Consider the following 21,496-nt stretch of genomic DNA (forward strand, 5'->3'; position numbering starts at 1 on the left):
CGGTCAAGAGATTAAACAGACGTTAATGATAGCACCATTCTTGGTTTAGAGAGCCATCAAGGTATTACACTCCAATTAAAACAAAGGACCCAGAATTTGCAACTGGTTACAATCAACACCTGTCAACACCTGTTAATCCATGGGCTAGATACCGAACCCCCCCCCCCCCCCCCCGCTGGATTTTTGGAGACAAGTATTTTTAGATACCTCATTATATATGAATTTAATATCTGTTTGTCTGCAGCAAAAATGTTGGTGGATTAAAAAAATATCGCCATTTGAATGGGGGCACATTTTTTGTCCCAAAACCACTATATTCAAAAATTAAATATAGTGATAAAGTTGTCATCCATATAAATTTTTAACAGATATAAGGCCAAAATGAATGATATTCATCCTATACTAGATGTTAATAGTAACAAACCAAATAACAATGCAATATGTGGTATGAATAATGATATACTCATCAGCAAAAGTTAAGCACAATGACAAAAAACATTCTGAACAAATGTGTAACAAATACTTGCCTAATGCTCATTTCAATATTTTTCATAAGTATGTGAAATCCCAGTGTTTTTTGCGTGTATAACCAGTAAAAGTTTACTGAAACAATGTATAGAAGCCATATATATGACCAAAACATGTTAAAATAATATGACAGTAACAAAGAATTATATTATAATATAAGAAAGTTTACTAGCCCTTAATTAATGTTGCTGAGTATACATGTATGTGCATCAATATTATGAATATGTCCCTCTTTACTAAACACCAGTGCTAAAAATTTAAAGCATCAGTTTTGTGTACCTACCATAATTTCTTTTGCATTACATGTACAAGTCATTTATCTCACAGATGTTCATCTTATATTAGTCTGTGTTTGTAATATTTTTAGATTTGCCTTTATAGTTACATTGTGCTTAACTTATGCTCAAGTGTATATAATTAGTTTCTACATCAAATATTATCTAGGAAAGTTTTGACTTCCTTTCATATTCCATTGCATTTTCATGCAATTAAAGTATGTCTGTCATGTTCACAATTTCTGGTATTCTCCTTCTCCAGGCTCTGCTCTGGTTCCCCCATCAGTATGTCCATCAGCTCTCATGGTATCATATCACTATTTCATCTCTAGTGTGCCTTCTAAAATTTCTCAGCCATATGACAATTTGGTTGGGGAATAGCCTGGACTGGCTGGTATGACTGATACCAAATGACAACTTGGCAATTTGTTCTCTTTATGTGCATTCTCAGAGCATTCTCAGTGAATACTTACATGTAGAGTGGAGAAGGCTGATTTATACTCTACTGTAGTTCAATATTATCATCCTTGGTTTGGCAACAAACATTTCCAGATATTTCTCAAGTCATGATGTTTTTGTATGTTATTCGCACCTGCACTCCCACAGAGAAGGTATATGAAATGATCTACTTCTTAAATATATGAACATCAATTTTTGCTGAACTTCCATGAGCTAACAACATTTCAAGGAAGTCTTGGTGTGCCTTGAGAATATTCAAAACCTCCAGTTTTCCATTCTGCATAAAAGCACTGTTGGTATCATAGTCAGTAATGGCAAGCACAGCTGGAATTGCTAGTTGGTGTCTTCGCTGCATCCTTAATGATGCTGTGCACATATATAAGATGCCTCTTGTTGCCAAATTGAGTGTATACAAATGTCCGTATCTGGGATGGTGAACTGGCAACAATGTACAGACATTGAAGTATAATCTTTGTCTCTGCATCTTCTTGTGCACTTTACAACACCCCCAGACATGGCTTGCGTTTGAAACATGTACTTTGTCTCACAAATAGAACCCTCTTCCCAAGAAGCTGAGGGCAGAGTTTTCTCTTTGTTCATTTAAAAGGTCTTCCAGTCTCTTAAGACCTTTGTAGGGATTCCTTAGATCAAGTGTGGCTTGGAAGAACCCCTTTCACATGAGAAATTTAGTGCCAAACCACGAATGCTGTTATTATGCTACTGTGGATTAGTTGCAAACCTTCCATCCAGTAGATATTCCCTGAAAATATGCTGTACCAATAGAGCAAATTGGAAGAGAGCAAATTGCCATGGTCTCATATGGTATTAGTCATATCACAAAGTCCAGGGTATTCCTCAACCACATAGAAATGGCTGAGAAATGTCCAAAGAAATACTGAAGCTGAATTGGATGGTTTGTGATCTGATAATGCAAGAGCTGTTGACATACTGAGGGAGGAACAGGAGCAAAGGCCCAGAGCAAAAATAAGAAATTACAGATATTGTGAACATAATAGACATTATATTTGAGTCAGATGATAAGACTGAAATAGGAAAGAAAGTCAAGTACTAGATATGCCTGATGACTATATCTAATGTCAATTATATAAACCTAAGCATAAATTAAGCACAATTTAAATACAAATATGTTTTTAAAAATAGTACAAGCTTCTGTGAGATAGATGAATTGTAAATGTTTTAACACACATGCCGAGGAATGGTACTTATAATTGGTTGGTACTAAGAACAGAGGGACATGTTCATAAATTTGTGAACATAGTATATGAACTCCATATACGTAACCATATTTGAATAATGAAGCCTCAATATGCTATAGAAAAAAGCCAGGTCAATTTGATTTTTTAATAATAAAAGCTTCAGGCAATCCTAAGTATGTGTATACATAGAAATTAATACATTTCTGGCATTGCTTACTAGTATCTTATTTTGAGAAGTATATAATTATTCATACCTCATATTATATTGTTTTGAAAATTGTTATTAACATCTACTTAATAGAATAAAAGGAAGGATGTAGAAATAGAAAATTGTAAACTTCACATATATCATATTTGGGTCACATAAAATGATTGAGAATTGGGAATGAAAGTTATATTTTTATAGTGCTAGATATTTGCCTGATGACAATATTCTATGTAGATATCAAATATATACACCAAAACATAAGTTAAGCATAATATAAATAGATCTGCAATTCTAAAATATTACAAAAAGCAACAAAAAACCTAGCTATTGTAAGATGAACTGTTGTGAGACGCATAAATTGTATATGTAATGCAGACTTGCCTAGAATGGTATGTAAATTCACTTTTTATGTTTGTAGGACTTGTGTGTAATATAAAAATATTCAAAATATCCATGTAAATGGTTTATACAGCATGTACTGCACCATATTTAAGTAATGCTGCCTTCAGATATTAAATACAACACAATAATAAAAGGATCAGAATGTTTTAGGTACGGTATGTATATATACACATGTACATAGAGAATTACGTATATCGGGAACTGTGTAACTTTTGCTGGTGAGTATACCCCCGGTACTATATCCATACCACATATATTGCATTGCTTTGTGGTTTGTTGTTATGAACATGTAATTTAGCATGAATAGCATTCATAATTTGGTCTTAAACCTGTTCAAAATATGTCTGGATGTTAACTTGAACATTGCCATGCAGTTTTTTCATATACTATGTTTGTAATACTCAGGACATTTCAAATTCATTGACTCACTATGCTTAGTCAGATGCCAAAAATGTATTATTTTTTGGTGGAATACATTCACCAGTAACCCAGCTTTAAAGTAAAAGCAGTGATATAGTCCAGAATTATTTTCAAATATTTTTGAAAATTATGTGGAACATTCGCTGTGATCAGAAATTTGCCCTGTTAAAAATAAATAGGGTGCCTACACTCAAACGTGCCCTACAGGCACACCCACCAACAGATTGCCTGCAGACAAGCTGATTTGAATATGTCTATGGATAGGCTTCAAAGATATACTGATCTTGAAAAATCCCGGGGGGGGGGGGGGCAGGGGGGGGGGGGGGGCAGGGGGGTTATAGTGGGCCCACGGTCTACATGTATGTGTACTGAGCTCTGTCGGGTCGAGTGTCCTAGTCCGAAACAAGAGGCCTTTGTGCAATACAAACTGCCTGAAATAGCATAAAATATACTGAACTAATCTATAAATGTATTTATTGTTGACTGTTCAATGTAGTGTATCCAATAATTATAAAGGATGTTAAAATTAACAAAAGATTTCCACCTTTTTGTTAACAAGTGGGAGTAAGAAGAACAGCTGCATGTACTCTTATCTCTGGAGCCAGCAGAGGTCAAATTTCATCCAATCAGTGATCACGTTATTACTCTCTTTGTCTAAACATGTGCTAGCTCAGGCTGTCAAACGCTTCAACGGTGCGATCTTTTATTAATTTTCAGGACACAGTACTGAATACTCGTACTTTTTATACATATATGGGAATTAAAATTCATAACTTTTATTCATTTTTATATTATTTATTCCATTATGTAAATATATACAATTTGTGGGGGGTTTTCACTGATGTGATAAAAAAGTTTTCATGTTTATCGTTTCGCGTTGATGATTCAAGATAAAACTATACAAATGTCACTATGAATTTTTTTTAAAACTATTTGGCAAATATCGTCTTTTAAAAGTTTTTGGGTTTTTTATCCCCCAATTTACAGCTAAGCTGCATGTGACCCCAACTCAAGTTGAAAGGGGAAAAAAATATTTATTACCCATATGGTTAAAAATATATTGGTAGATATCAAAGTGATACATCCCACTAGAATGCCAAGTGGGACGTAACACTTTCAAAGTCACACGATGACGTCATTAATTGGCGCACTACAACCTTACAGGAATGTCAACCTAACAAGTTGAGTGATATAAATTAACAGCAATTATGGGTAATAAATAGGATATTAAGCTTGCTACCATTTCTTATCATGTTTATGTCCCTCGAAAAATAATTTTCATTGTCACTCACTAAAGCTTGTGACAATTGAAAACTATTTCACGGGGAACATAAACATGATACGAGATGGAAGCTTGTTTAATATCATGAATTTATTACCTCTCTGTGAGGAAACTGACGATATTGTTGTACACGTAGACTCGTCCATCTCAAAATCCTCCAAATACATTTCGTCTCCTTCCTCCCCGAGGACCATCTCCGTCCTCTCGTCTCGGTCGAAGTATGTTGCCAGACCACTCTTCAGGACCACGTTCGTCAAACCACACTCCGTGGGAGACATCTCCACCAGGTGCCTGCAAATAACATCACTTACTTTAATTATGAGTGTGATTAATACTGTAACAGTCAATACCTAAACTGAAAAACTCTTTTCATGGGAAGGGGGTTCTTTTCATGAATACTTAATCTTACATCTCCATCCAGTGGACTGATCCAAAACATCGTAACAACTTAACAAGCTAGGTTCAGAAACAGCATAATGTGTGTAGATAATTGAATATTCACGTCATTATTCTTATTCATGTTCATGTCAAGTGCAACTTTAAAAACTTTGAAAGGCATTTCAAAATTCAAGAGCAGGGAACATTTTGTTTTCTAAATCTTGATTAATGATATTGATTAGCAACTACTGTTTGATGTTTTAAAATTGTGTAACGATCTCTGAAGCTAGTGTAGTGAATTGAGATGCAATACTGAACAAAGTGTTCCCTGAAGAGGTCAATAAATATATATATATTATTGACAGTTATAACAAAATCTTGATTCATCTAGTTCAACTAGAAAGTGGCATTTCCTACAGCCGCTGAACTTTGTTAATTTCCTCACAACATATTTACTGCACCACATTGTTCGACACACGATTATTAGGTATAACTTTCAGTTGTCACTTGCCAATTATTTTCTAGCATCATACAAAAATATAACAGTAGTTATTATATACATAACAATGAAATATATAGATCTACAGAAACCATAACAGTAACATTTGGTGAAAAGTCATATTTTCACTGTGTTTTAGCTACAGTGAAAATATAGCAATCATATTTATATTTTTGTGAACATTAATGAATCAGTTATCTCCCTTGTGATTACCAGAATGCATCTGGTTGCATTTGAAACAAAAGAAAGAAAGTTATTTAAACAATTGTACCTCAAAAAAATTGATATGAAGTGCAATTACGATAAAATATCTAAAACTGATTGAATTATATAGATACAATTTTTAACAGACTACCAATAACTACAGTGGTATATTTAGGACACAAAGTTCGCCTATATTTTTCTTACTTTAAAGATCTCAAACTCTCAACTTATCTTATTTCAACTTATTATTTCAAGGAAGTGGGATCTAGATGCCAGTAGAGTGCTCACCTGAGGTTCTTTGGTTATAGGAATGAATCTCCTCTGTGGATTATTTTGTGAATGTTTTTTTTCTGTCCCAACCAGTGTCCCATGACTGGTACATGTATATCCAAGGCCCATCAAAATACATATAAAAGATACCTTGCTGCTACTGAAATCATTATCTCATGCTACTGATTTATTATGTCGAGTGCTCAACATTTTGCCTCTCATCTTTTTGGCTGGGTGCTGACGGGGTTTAGCTCAGTCGGTTGAGTGCTCGCCTTGGGTACTTGCGTCGATGGACCGAACCACCTTGGTGGATCCATTCAACTAATTGGGGTTTTCTTGTTCCAACCAGTGCACAACAAATGGTCAAATGCTGTGGTATTTGTTTTCCTGTCTATGAGAGTGTGCATATAAAATATCCCTTGCTATTAGTGGAAAAACATAGCTTATGATCTTGAGCTCTCAATTTATTATCTCAAGCGATCAATATATTATGTCAAGCACTCAACATATTAACATATTAGACAACATGCATGTATTTTTCTTTTGCAATTCTCTTTTTTGGCTGTACAGTACTGATGCAGAAGTTGAGAGCTCAAGATAATAAGTCGAGCAGTGGAGATAATAAATCGAACACTCAAGATAATAAGTTAATGACTGAGGATAATAATTTGAGCACTCAAGATAATAAGTCAAGCACTTGAGATAGCAAATCGAGCACTCGTGATGATAAGTCAAAAATTTAACATAGTAAGTTGAGCATTTAGGATAATCAGTCAAGCACTTGTGATAATAAGTCATGCAAGCGCTCAAGATAATACGTTGAGCATTTGAAACAATGTCAAGCACTTGAGATAATCAATAATGTGCTCGAGATAATAAGTCGAGTGTGCATTCAGCATGCGCAGAAAAAACAGTCGATCGATGTTACTTGTAACTTAAAAGTACTTTGTAGTAAAATGTAAATGTAAGTAAATGTAGATATGAAAATGCATGTTTCCGCGCAGATAATGTTAGTGGAAAGTGGGCCTTATTTTGAAATCTCCACTTATTACATTGATGTTGAGGGCTGAATATATTATCTTGAGCTTTCAAATTATATTGTCGAATGCTATACATATGTTTTGTCAATGCGTACGTACCTTCAGTGGCATATACATGTCGTCATGATAAAAGGTCGAGAGCTTGAGATAATATGCTGACATTTCAAGATAATAAGTTAAGCAGTTGACAAAACAAGTCCAGATTTCGAGATGTAAGTTGAAGTTTAGTATTTTTAAAAGTAAGAAAAAAATATGTGTCCTAAATATACCACCATATTATTTATTTTAATGGGTGGTGTTTTTAGATTGTATGAAAAGAAACTTTGAGACCTTAGTACATTTTAAATTACAGGTGTTTAACATAATGATAGTTTAACACTGCATGGCCGAACGTTGATTTATTTTTATGGCAAATGAATTAAATAATAATTGTAACCATTTTGCATTAAGGATATATATGCAGTCCTCAGCTGTTACGGTCGTGGTTCATATAGCCGAGCTCTAATTCAATTAGCTTGCCGCTTAAGCAACAGGTGAACTTGTTGGCCTATTTCAATATTAAACAAAAAACGGGGGTAAAAGTACAGTAATAAACTCTGGATTGTGTACTAGAATAAATAGATTTTATGGCTATACTATCATGGCTCCCCCCCCCCCCCCCCCCCGTCTTGAAACAAAAGTTTAACATTAAAATTTTATATCACGGCAGTGAAATTAGTTTCCGGCATACTTCGTAATTCACCCGAATTATTTCGTATACCCTCGGCATAATTCCGAATGTTTTCAAATTCTTTTCAAATCACTGGCATGATTCTGCAAGTAAGGTTTTGATTGGTCGAATGAAAGGTAAACTGGACATGAGCTCCAACGGGCTGCTGTTAGATCCACATGTAAAAGTGGAGCTAATTTTAATTAGATTGATAATAAATAGACCATTTCATGGTATTATTTCGAATATGATTTTCATGTCAACTCGTGATGTGTGAAAACACTATTTTCACTCACTGCTTCGCAATTCATGAAAATATGGTTTTCACATATCACTCATTGACATAAAAACTGAATGAAAAAAAACAATATGAAATAGCCTCTATATATTTTCTTCAAATAATATTTACTTACCATATAAAGCACTTCAAATTAGGTCTTTGCTTAAATGATGCACCCTTCATAACATCAGAAATTACCTAAAACATAAACATAATAGAAAAAGTAAATTGTTTCCTACATGATTTGCTAACTGTTCATATAAAACATACAATTACAAACTGTATTATACAAGCAAAAGTTTTTTTCAAAGTTTGTTTTGTTTAACGACACCACTAGAACACATTGATTTATTAATCATCGGCTACTGGATGTCAAACATTTTGTTATTTGACGTATAGTTTTAAGGAGGAAACCTGCTACATTTTTGAATTAGTAGCAAGGGATTTTTTTATATGTATCATCCCACAGACAAGAAGGAAGGAAGGAAATGTTTTATTTAACAACACATTCAACACATTTTATGTACGGTTATATGACATCAGACATATGGTTACGGCAGGGGTTCTAGATTTTTTGTTTTAATTCACTTGCCATAGGGCCAGTGGATTTGAAAATTCACTGGTCATGGTGAAAAATTCACTTGCCTAATTTTAACTGTTGATCAAACAAAAAACCAGTAAATTAAAATAATTAACTTTTGAATGTACATTTTTCATACTGAGATCATGTTTAATTAATTTGTTAATTTACACAACAGATAGGCTCATAGGGCATACACATGTACTTTATGGAATGTATGCAATTTTATTTCATCTAGTACGACTGTGTCAAGTAGCCTTGTGCTTGAAACATGTGTGGGGTACCTGTAAAAAAAGTACTTGAATTTTGTGTGGAACTAGGGTAGTCATAGACGCTACCCGTTATCTCAGAAATGAGCAGCTTGATTCCCAATTTTTTCAGATTCACAAGGGTGAGGGGAGTTGTATTTATATCTGTGGCGTTTATGTCGAATGATATGCTGCAGGTAGAAGTTTTAGCCACATATGTTACTATTGTCGTCTATGGGATTTGATTTGGTAGTATACACCCTACAGTTTAAGGATTAGGCGCTACACACTCCCCACCCACACACACACACCAAATTAGTAATTTTTCAATGTAGGTTCTTTGTTAAATTTATCTATTTCATGATATTGTGTTCCTAAACTTTTTTTTTTAATTATTATTTTTTGTTTGCAACTTACGTGATATTTTATAAATTAAATTAATAATTTACACTTTTAAATTTTTGCAATTGTAAATGGTGACATGCAACCTTTAAAACTAATAAAAGACTGGTTACTGTTTTGAATATTACACTTACACTGTACTAATATTAGTATTAGGGTAACAAATCTTTGGATCTTTTATTTGCGCTTCCCACAGGCAGGATAGCACAAACCATGGCCTTTGTTGAATCAGTTATGGATCACTGGTCGGTACAAGTGGTTTACACCTACCCATTGAGCCTTGCGGAGCACTCACTCAGGGTTTGGAGTCGGTATCTGGATTAAAAATCCCATGCCTCAACTGGGATCCGAACCCAGTACCTACCAGCCTGTAGACCGATAGCCTAACCACGACGCCACCGAGGCCGGTAAACTTGAATAAAGTTATATCGGTAGGTATATTGATGTCATGGATGGGTCAAAGATTAATGGTGGCCAACTATTTGTTAGTGAAATATTGCATGTGACAGCAAATCAAAAGAAGTGGCTAATAGATGTTTCTTTTGTTTTCGTATGATCGTAGTGTTGTAATTTTTTATTTTTTGGGGGACCACTTGTCATCGGGATCACACAAAGTAACTTTTACTGCCCAGAATCCAAAAACACACTGGCCTTGGGCATCAGGCCACTATATTCTAGAACCTCTGGTTAAGGACCACACAGATATTGAGAGGAAAACCGCTGTCGCCACTTCATGGGCTACTCTTTTCGATTACCAGCAAGGGATCTTTTATATGCACCATCCCACACATACCACAGCCTTTGATTTACCAGTCATAGTGCACTGGCTGGAACGAGAAATAGCCCAATGGGCCCAACAACATGGATCAATCCCAGACCGACCACGCATCAAGCGAACGCTTTACCAGCAGACTAAGTCCCGTCCCCCATAGACAGGATGACACATACCACAGCCTTTGATATAGCAGTTGTTGTGCACTAGCTGGACAAGAAATTACCCAAAGGGCCCACCGACTGGGATCAATCCTAGACATTATATAAGCAGTGAAATTTGTATTAAACATGATTTGGAAATTATATTACCGTATATCTTCGCCTATAAGTCGAATTTTTTTCACCCAAAAATTATTTTATAACTTGGGGGGTCGACTTATAAGACGGTAAAAAAAATTCACCAAAAAATATTACTGTTTTAGGGATTATTTTACAAGTTTTATAGTTGAAGTATGCCATGTATTTATACTCAAATATGTTAATTTGACAAATTTATTTTTTATAACCTATTTTTTTTTGGCATTAGAACGGTTTTGGTTATGCGAAAAGGCGTACGATCTCACTCACATGCCAAGACAACAGTCCACTTAGTTAAATTAAGTCATAACTAATAGTAAAAATGTAAACAATACTAACTACCTGTTGCCTGAGTTTATTTTGAAATCTGGTCACTGGCATTAATGGTTGTTCAAACAATGTTTTGGCGGTGATTAACTTCATGAATATTACTAAACTTTCCCTTAAAAATAGACTGATCTCTGCAGTTCACTTATCTAGAGCAATAGGGACACAAATCATTTGGTACAAAAAACCAGTGTACTTTCCAGAGTTATCCTCCTTACATGTATTAATATGGCGGCAAAAACGTGATACTTTCAGTTTTATCGTAGTGATCTGTTGTCAGTGTTTATAAATAAAGTTGTTGTCTGTGCACAAAACCATCTGTACAGTACTATACAGTAACAGTCAAACAGCTTTCACTCTCTACTAAGGGAATATTTCGTTTTGATGCTATGTAATAATGATAGTTTGATTGGAATAGTCTGATCATATTGCGATGTACAAAACGTGAAAACCGAAGTTTGTAAAATAATTTTCTTTTGTTCAAATATTATTGTTCTCATGTGCTGAAAATAAGAAATATTTCAATATTTATAAGTAGTTTTTCATGGGTCGACTTATAAACGGGTCAATAAAAAAATACGTTTTCAGGGCTTGAAATTAGGGACTCGACTTATAGTCGAGATCGACTTACAGGCGAAGATATACGGTACTCAATCTGCCAATTTCATTTATAAATTAGGTATGGCATGCAATTATATTCTTATAACAATCTGTTTATTATCCATGTTTAATAATGTTATATAAAGTTTTCACATGTGACTAGATGCTAAATGTCCAACATGTGTGATACATTCTGTATGTCATCTCACCTCATGTAGGAATGTCTATAAACTAGGTGATAAAGAACTCACTCGGACGAGAAACAAGACAACATCATGATCAGTGTTCTCTAGTATATCCAGTATGGGCGAGACCAGAGCCTTCCCGTCCAGAACGCCTCGCACCACATTGCAGATCACCACTTCCGTATACACCCGAAATAAACTGGGGAGGAAAATACTACAGATGTTAAATTGACATTATATAATGTAAATATGAAAAGCATTGTATGCTGTAAATTAGAAAGAAACAACAACAAAATATCAACACAGACTCCCCTGACTCCCCTAGAATAGTTAAGTGCTAAAATTAAATGCCTGAAACAGTGTTCGAGATTAAATTTTTTGGCCAGTATCCCAGTTGGATACTAACATTTCAAAATCTGGTATCCCACCTGAGAATTTAGTATTATATGGCATCCCGGTGGGATACTGGGTTATTAAAGTCTGGTATCCAAAATTAAATTCTGGTATCCCCGGGATATCGGGATACCGTTAATCTCAAACACTGCTGAAATACATACCATTTTCAGTGTTGTTGGTAAACAGCAGTCATTTTGTTTCATTTCTACATTTCTAATTGTAAATTCCTCCAAAATTATTTGCTTAATGACTGATGACATCTGATTATGCTTCCAATTTTATAATCAACTACTTTTAGTTCATCTTGTAAGAGGCGATTCCAATCAGCCTTTTAAGGATTAACCTCCTGACTACTACAGAGATGTTAAGCAAGCCAACACACTGTATACCGCATACAGTGCTTTCAAGGATTAACCTCCTGACTACTACAGAGATGTTAAGCAAGCCAACACACTGTATACCGCATACAGTGCTTTCAAGGATTAACCTCCTGACTACTACAGAGATGTTAAGCAAGCCAACACACTGTATACCGCATACAGTGCTTTCAAGGATTAACCTCCTGACTACTACAGAGATGTTAAGCAAGCCAACACACTGTATACCGCATACAGTGCTTTCAAGGATTAACCTCCTGACTACTACAGAGATGTTAAGCAAGCCAACACACTGTATACCGCATACAGTGCTTTCAAGGATTAACCTCCTGACTACTACAGAGATGTTAAGCAAGCCAACACACTGTATACCGCATACAGTGCTTTCAAGGATTAACCTCCTGACTACTACAGAGATGTTAAGCAAGCCAACACACTGTATACCGCATACAGTGCTTTCAAGGATTAACCTCCTGACTACTACAGAGATGTTAAGCAAGCCAACACACTGTATACCGCATACAGTGCTTTCACTCATTCATATTTCACACTGTTCTGCACACAGAACTGATAGGAAATAATAATAAAAATACACTGATTGAGACTAATCATCATAATAGCCGCTTTAGTTTTTTGGTTTTTGATTGACAATACCACAGTAAGTATTTTCGATTGAACGTTGCAGTCATTTTCAGCAAATGATACATAAATGTGACAGCATCTTCGATAATGAATTGGACTGCTTTACTAGCAACAAAAATCACGAAATACTGGATATGAATCATAGTCTGTCTCCAAAAACAATTCTGGTCACTAAAACAGTTATTGGCTGTAAATACGGGACATCTGGTCACAAGTGCCTGTAAGTAAACACGTCTTTATAGATATTTTGCCAAATTTCAATCCACATTAACTGATCTAAAATATAAGAAAATTTTGAAAAACCCACAAAAATAGTACTTAGCGATTCACTTATAAACATAATTTAAAGTATTTATGAAACTTTTTACATGAAGATATGTGAGTAAAGGTTATAAATTTGTACCCCCTCAACATGCTTTTTGTCAAAAATTAATCAAGTAGTCTGTAGGTTAAAATTAGAACACGGGGTGTGTGTGTGTGTGTGTGTATCTGTGTGTGTGTGTGTGTGTGTGTGTGTGTGTGTGAAGATACAGGGCAGTGTGTGTGTGTGTGAAGATACAGGGCAGTGTGTGTGTGTGTGTGTGTGTGTGTGTGTGAGTGTGAGTGTGAGTGTGAGTGTGTGTCTGTGTGTGTGTGTGTGTGGGTGGGTGTATGTATTGTGTGTGGGTGTGTGGGTGTGTGTGTGTGTGTACTCCCTGTACATTCCTTTCTTTCCCAATTAGCACCAATTACAAGGGATTGTGGTTTTTTAACATGTTTCTTATCATAGATAACACAGAGATACTGATATTCTAAGCAAGAAAATGTACTGACATGGAATTTTAGTCATTAAAAGACATCACACTATGGACACACCTTTATTGGATATTTAAGCAACAAAAGTGCAAGTATGAGACATTGTGTACCTTCGACCACAGCGAGATAGTTCGTCCTCGATGTTGGAACGATACACCATGTTGAGCTCTTTCTTCAGGTTGTCCTCCAGAAATACGTCCACAAGACCCTAATTAAAATTTAAAATAAAAATGAAAATATCCTAAATGTTAGGAAGACTAAATCTGTACTTGTGGTGTTTATTGTTTTCAGGTTATACAGTAGCTATTTAAAGACTGACCCCATGTAATTAATTATCTATCTCTTATATTAAAGGATTTGATCTATATTATATGTTAAAGGGACAGTATCAAAGTTGCATGTTGGCCAATATTATTTATTAGTTTTTCTTTTGAAATATAAAGGTAATACCTTCAACAACATGCCCATAACACATTACAACCAAATAATTTCAGTTACAAGCAATAAATGTTTTTTTGTGAAATCTGATTAATTTGTAGTAAAAATAGTATTTGCTACTAAGATACTGTACTTTTTAAGTAATTTTAATTCCATCCATCCATCAGTCCATTTATTGATAAACGCGGAAAATTAGTTATGCACAAAAACAAATATTCAGTCATATGGCTTCATAAAGTTCAAGTCAGAAAAATCTCACCCGGAAGTTGTTTTTCCTGGATGCCTCTGCTCGTTCATACAGACTGAGACTAGCCTGCCGCGTGACACCCAACAGACTGGTACAGCTGACGAGGTAGCCCTTTAATCTGGCCGCATTCAGACAGCAGTATACTGGATTGTTCAACTGAAAACACCAACAGGCTTGTGTTCAAACCAATACAAGGTATACAAGCCAAATGCTCTGTTTTGGGTAACACCAAGCAGACTATAAAAGTTAACATGTAGCACTTTAATTTGGCTAGATTCGAACAGCAGTATATTGGATTCTTCAACTGAAATTTATCAGGTCATTTAACAATATTATTGCTGATAAAAAGTTGTTTCATTTATTTTAACCATAATGTGAATTATCTCTTTTATTACATACCTATTCAATCTTACTATAGTGATAAAGACATTTTGAAATCGCATGATAAATGTATTTTGTATCGCACATATGTGTGATCTGGACCAGAACTTTTAAATGAGGAATTCCCTTTTTATTTTTACTGTAGTTAGCACCTTTCATCATATATGATTTACAAATGACGTCACATCATATTTGAAACATTACACAAGGCTGCCGCAGAGTGTGATTCTTAGCGTTAAGTAAATCCATGAAAGGAGTTTTGATTATAGATTTAACAAAGTGTTGTCATGACGTCACATCGTATTTGAAACATTACACAAGGCTGCTGCAGAGTAAGATTCTTAATGTTAAGTAAATCAATGAAAGGAGTTTTAATCAAAGATTTAACAAAGCAGGGCTAGCTCTGGCATTCGCAATTTTGAAAGCAGTCGGCGAATTTTATTTTAATATGGCGAAATAATTTCATGTAATAATTGACATTTTAAAGAAAACAACTGTTGATTTCTGCAATTTTTAAAGTTTAATAGACAATTTAGTGAAATATTTTGCTCACTCAGAACTAACCCTGCAAAGTGTTGTTATGACGTTAAATTTAAAACCGTTTGTGTAAAACATAAAAGAAGGTATGTAATAAATACAGAACTTCACATGTTGTTTTCGCTTCCTATTTATTGCACTCATTTATTTTGCTAAAGAACATCGTGGTATATATGCTTGCGCAAAATAAACTTGTGCAATAAATAGGAAGCAAAAACAACGTATGTGAAGTTCTGTATATTTATTTAATACAAACACATTATTGTTTAAACACTCACTTAAATGTGTAAATAAAGACTGTTTATCTTTTGTCAATGGTTACTTTCTTGAAGTCTAAATTTCAAACTGAATCTGCTATCAGGATAATAAATTCAACAAAAGGGGTTACTTAAAGTTACCAGAGGTCATCAAACAAGTAAAATAAGTTCACGTTTGTTTTGTTTAACGACACCTCTAAAGCACATTGATTTATTAATCATTGGGTATTGGATATCAAACATTTGGTCATTTTGACATGTAGTATTAGAGTGGAAACCCACTACATTTTTCCATTTGTAGCAAGAGATCTTTTACATGCACCAGCATATATTCCAGTCATGGTTCACTAGCTGGAACGAGAAATAGGCCAATGGGCCCACCAAATGGGCGTTGATCTCAAGACTGATCACTCACAAGGTGAGCGCTTTACCATTGGGTTATGTCCTGCTCTGTCACACAAGTAGGTTTCACTGCTTATATCACATGATTTCACAGATGTATTGTAATCCAAACATACCTTGTCAAAGACTTCCTGTGATCTTCGGAACAATTCAAACGCTTGTTTGTATTCAGACTTGTGAAATAAAACAGACCCAAGGTCGTAGGTCACCTTTAATATAGAAGAAAACCTGATGCAATGTATTGTTATAGGATCAGTCATCTTTCTTATTGTGATAAACAACAAATAAACAGAAATACAAAGAGTGAGAGGATTTATATCTGAAATATAACCACTTTCACTGTAAACACACTTGAAATTTTAAAATATTTGTTGAAAATCAACTGGCAACTCTGACCAGGGTCATACCTAGGGAGGGAGGCTGGGTGGTGATGGAGGTGTACCTGCTATCCTATAGATTTATGAAAAAATGCCTTTTAGGGAATTCTGGTTTACAGAGTGTCTGGTTTTGAGGGATGTCACTGTATATTCACTCTTATACATACTGGATATTAGTGTATGATGACCTTTCATATAGTAGTTGTGGAGCACTGAATGGAATGAAAAAACCCCAAATGGTTCAATTCATTGAGGGGCATCAATCCTACGACCCATCAAATCTCAGTCAAGTGCTCTAATAATGAACTACTATTCACTCCCTACAGCTATTCTAACAAATCTAACTGTATTAAGACTTCACTTGAGCAATAACCTCCTCTCTCAGTACACTTCACTCCCTACAGCTATTCTAACAAATCTAACTGTATTAAAGACTTCACTTGAGCAATAACCTCCTCTCTCGGTACACTTCACTCCCTACAGCTATTCTAACAAATCTAACTGTATTAAAGACTTCACTTGAGCAATAACCTCCTCTCTCGGTACACTTCACTCCCTACAGCTATTCTAACAAATCTAACTGTATTAAAGACTTCACTTGAGCAATAACCTCCTCTCGGTACACTTCACTCCCTACAGCTATTCTAACAAATCTAACTGTATTAAGACTTCACCTGAGCAATAACCTCCTCTCGGTACACTTCACACCCTACAGCTATTCTAACAAATCTAACTGTATTAAAGACTTCACCTGAGCAATAACCTCCTCTCTCAGTACACTTCACACCATACAGCTATTCTAACAAATCTAACTGTATTAAAGACTTCACCTGAGCAATAACCTCCTCTCTCGTTACACTTCACTCCCTACAGCTATTCTAACAAATCTAACTGTATTAAAGACTTCACTTGAGCAATAACCTCCTCTCTCGGTACACTTCACTCCCTACAGCTATTCTAACAAATCTAACTGTATTAAAGACTTCACTTGAGCAATAACCTCCTCTCTCGGTACACTTCACTCCCTACAGCTATTCTAACAAATCTAACTGTATTAAAGACTTCACCTGAGCAATAACCTCCTCTCTCGGTACACTTCACTCCCTACAGCTATTCTAACAAATCTAACTGTATTAAAGACTTCACCTGAGCAATAACCTCCTCTCTCGGTACACTTCACTCCCTACAGCTATTCTAACAAATCTAACTGTATTAAAGACTTCACCTGAGCAATAACCTCCTCTCGGTACACTTCACTCCCTACAGCTATTCTAACAAATCTAACTGTATTAAAGACTTCACCTGAGCAATAACCTCCTCTCTCGGTACACTTCACTCCCTACAGCTATTCTAACAAATCTAACTGTATTAAAGACTTCACCTGAGCAATAACCTCCTCTCGGTACACTTCACTCCCTACAGCTATTCTAACAAATCTAACTGTATTAAAGACTTCACTTGAGCAATAACCTCCTCTCTCGGTACACTTCACTCCCTACAGCTATTCTAACAAATCTGTGTTAAGACTTCACCTGAGCAATAACCTCCTCCCTCGGTACACTTCACTCCCTACAGCTATTCTAACAAATCTAATTGTATTAAAGACTTCACCTGAGCAATAACCTCCTCTCTCGGTACACTTCACTCCCTACAGCTATTCTAACAAATCTAACTGTATTAAAGACTTCACTTGAGCAATAACCTCCTCTCTCGGTACACTTCACACCCTACAGCTATTCTAACAAATCTAACTGTATTAAAGACTTCACCTGAGCAATAACCTCCTCTCTCGGTATACTGATTGCATCTGTCCAGTTGAACTGGACGTCCGAGTTCTCACTGGGCACAGCAAAACACTGTGGAGTTGGCATGCGTAGGTGACTCTGGGAATCAATCAAGTGCTGTAGTATTGTGATGGACGTGGACAACTCGTCTCTCAGCTGCAAAACAATACAAAAAGATTTACTGTACACAGACTGTTTTGTCATAGTTTTCATAATTTAAGGTGCACTATCAAATATATAGAGTAAAAGCAACTGTAAAAGAAAAATGTAAAACGGTGTACTACAATTATAGTGGGGTTTTTTGTTATAGTTTCAGTGTTTGGGGTTTTTTTTTTCTTTCTTCTCCAACCCTTTTAAATTAAATGAATAAACATCTAAAAATGTTCATATTTATCTAAAGGAACATTTGTTTTTCATTTTAAATTTTTAGTTAAAAATTTATGTTACCCCATTGCAAATAGCTTCTGTTGCAGCAGCCATAGCCATCGCTGGGTCCACCTGACCAGGTCTGAAACAAACAATTCACTGTACAAACAGGTTTTAACACAGGCCAAAACACCAATACGGGCAATCTTATCAAATCAATTTACTCTACAAACAGGTTTTAACACAGGCCAAAACACCAATACGGGCAATCTTATCAAATCAATTTACTCTACAAACAGGTTTTAACACAGGCCAAAACACCAATACGGCCAGTCTTATCAAAGCAATTTACCGTAACTCAAAACACATTATTTTAGGCTGCCATACATAAATCATAACTGAGATTATTTTAACTGCTTATTCTTCACAATGGTCACCTCATGGCTCCGTTATCTTGCTCATATGTAATTATTAACAAGTTTTCTGTTATGAGTATTAATTTTTTTGTTAACAATATAAGGGGTGGGACATATCCCAGTGGTAAAACGCTCGTTGATGCGTGGTCGGTGTGGGATCGAACCCCGTCCGTGGGTCCATTGGGTTATTTCTCATTCCAGCCAATGCACCATGTCTGGTATATCAAAGGCCGTGATATGTGCTATCCTGACTGTGTGATGGTGCATATAAAAGATCCCTTGCTGCTAATGGAAAAATGTAGCAGGTTTCCTCTCTATATGTCAAAAGTACCAAATGTTTGATATCCAAAAGCCGATGATTAATAAATCAATGTGCTCTAGTGGTGTCAATAAAAAAATTGTGAACAAAATCTACAGAATCTTGTGTCTTCAAACCTGAATGAAGCACTTACTTAATTAACTGATATCCCAACATGAAAATACATCAGCCATTGGGTGTCAAACAAAGGTAAATGCATAAATGAAGTGAGGTCCTCAAATATCTAAGATAAGAAATGTACATTTTATTTGAACACGTGAATATGCAAGCACCACACAGAATTTCGAGGAACATTTTTGAGTCTTTTCCCATTTCAGAAATACTGAACTTGACCTCTCCCAGTAACTGCATTCTCCTACACACCAAAAAGCTACTTAGTGTGACCCTTCCAACACTTAAAGCCAGAGAGTTCTGCCGAGATGAGAGTATCCACGTCCAGTTTTTCAGACTTGTGCTTCATTCCTTTATGAACTGGGGCAGGACGTATCTCAGTGGTCCAGCGCCTGCCTGGTATGTGATCGATCCAGTCAGTGCTCCACAAATGGTACTACAAAGGCTGTGGTATGTACCATTCTGTCTGTGGTATGGTGCATATAAAAGATCCCTTGCTGCTAATCGAAAAGAGTAGCCCATGAAGTGGCGACAGCAGGTTTCTCCTCCCAATATCTGTGTGGTCCTTAACGGAATGTCCAACGCCATATAACCATAAATAAAATGTGCCGAGTACGTTGTTAAATAAAACACTTCCTTCCTTCCTTTGTGAACTTTGCACATAAATTCCTCAGCCCTTGCAATTAAATTTGTTTTTGAAGTTTCTGACTTGTTATTGTACTTTCAGTAAAGGTTATATTTCATCATCTATGAATATCTAACACTTCTCATCACGGCATGCATTCAATGGTGCTATTTTAATCAATGAAACAAATAGCTGTAAAACGCTAATATGGAGTGGGTTTTGGGGTTTTTTTTATACTCACATAGGGAAAAAGACTTGTCTTGGTGGCCGACATGGGAAGCTGTCTTTCACAACAGAATGCAAACACCTGAAAGAGTAAATGTATTCAGTTAAAGACAGGGATTTTGTACTAAATTGTAGAAATATCACAACAGCTTTCAAAGACCTGAAATGGAATGCACATCAGATAAGGATATCACTACTGGGCTATAAACTCTACTAACTGTGTAGCTTAGAAATGAAGAAAATTTGTCAGTTTCTCCTTTGATGAATACTTAACCTCACCACTCTTCATATGTGCATAGCAGCTGTGAAAAAAACTTTTTAACATGCCAAAGCCGTTAAATAAAGCATATCAAACCATTTATTTAAAAGCATTGTATATATCATATATAACATACATGTTTATCTACAACACTAAATTAAAAATGTATCACCATCAGGGATAAAAACATGTGACATCACTAAATTAAAAATGTGTCACCATCAAGAATACAACCCATAACCTCACTACATTAAAAATGTGTCACCATCAGCGATAAAAACATGTGGCATCACTAAATTAAAAATGTGTCACCATCAGCGATAAAAACATGTGGCATCACTAAATTAAAAATGTGTCACCATCAGCGATAAAAACATGTGAAACTAAATTAAAAATGTGTCACCATCAGCGATAAAAACATGTGACATCACTAAATTAAAAATGTGTCACCATCAGCGATAAAAACATGTGACATCACTAAATTAAAAATGTGTCACCATCAGCGATAAAAACATGTGACATCACTAAATTAAAAATGTGTCACCATCAGCGATAAAAACATGTGGCATCACTAAATTAAAAATGTGTCACCATCAGCGATAAAAACATGTGACATCACTAAATTAAAAATGTGTCACCATCAGCGATAAAAACATGTGGCATCACTAAATTAAAAATGTGTCACCATCAGCGATAAAAACATGTGACATCACTAAATTAAAAATGTGTCACCATCAGCGATAAAAACATGTGACATCACTAAATTAAAAATGTGTCACCATCAGCGATAAAAACATGTGACATCACTAAATTAAAAATGTGTCACCATCAAGAATACAACCCATAACCTCACTAAATTAAAATATGTCACCATCAGGGATAAAAAAAAAAAACCTATGATACCAGTAAATATCTTTAATGTGTGTCACCATTAGAAGTAAAAACTCAAATTCAAAAA

General features: G+C 35.3%; 1 protein-coding gene across 1 annotated transcript in view; it reads right to left on the reverse strand.

Annotated features, from left to right (window-relative positions):
• Positions 1-21,496, reverse strand: part of LOC121389008 (integrator complex subunit 8-like) — a 57,269-nt gene that overhangs the window by 26,112 nt on the left and 9,661 nt on the right. The window contains exons 5-13 of the mRNA XM_041520601.1: positions 20,296-20,361; positions 18,665-18,725; positions 18,203-18,373; positions 16,173-16,265; positions 14,492-14,635; positions 13,905-14,002; positions 11,651-11,783; positions 8,305-8,369; positions 4,889-5,082 (exon numbers count right to left, since the gene is read on the reverse strand). Of these exons, the coding sequence (XP_041376535.1) occupies positions 4,889-5,082; positions 8,305-8,369; positions 11,651-11,783; positions 13,905-14,002; positions 14,492-14,635; positions 16,173-16,265; positions 18,203-18,373; positions 18,665-18,725; positions 20,296-20,361 (1,025 nt within the window). The remainder of the gene's footprint in view (positions 1-4,888; positions 5,083-8,304; positions 8,370-11,650; positions 11,784-13,904; positions 14,003-14,491; positions 14,636-16,172; positions 16,266-18,202; positions 18,374-18,664; positions 18,726-20,295; positions 20,362-21,496) is intronic.

This window comes from Gigantopelta aegis, chromosome 14, assembly GCF_016097555.1.
Source record: "Gigantopelta aegis isolate Gae_Host chromosome 14, Gae_host_genome, whole genome shotgun sequence".
Classification (NCBI taxonomy): Eukaryota; Metazoa; Mollusca; class Gastropoda; order Neomphalida; family Peltospiridae; genus Gigantopelta; species Gigantopelta aegis.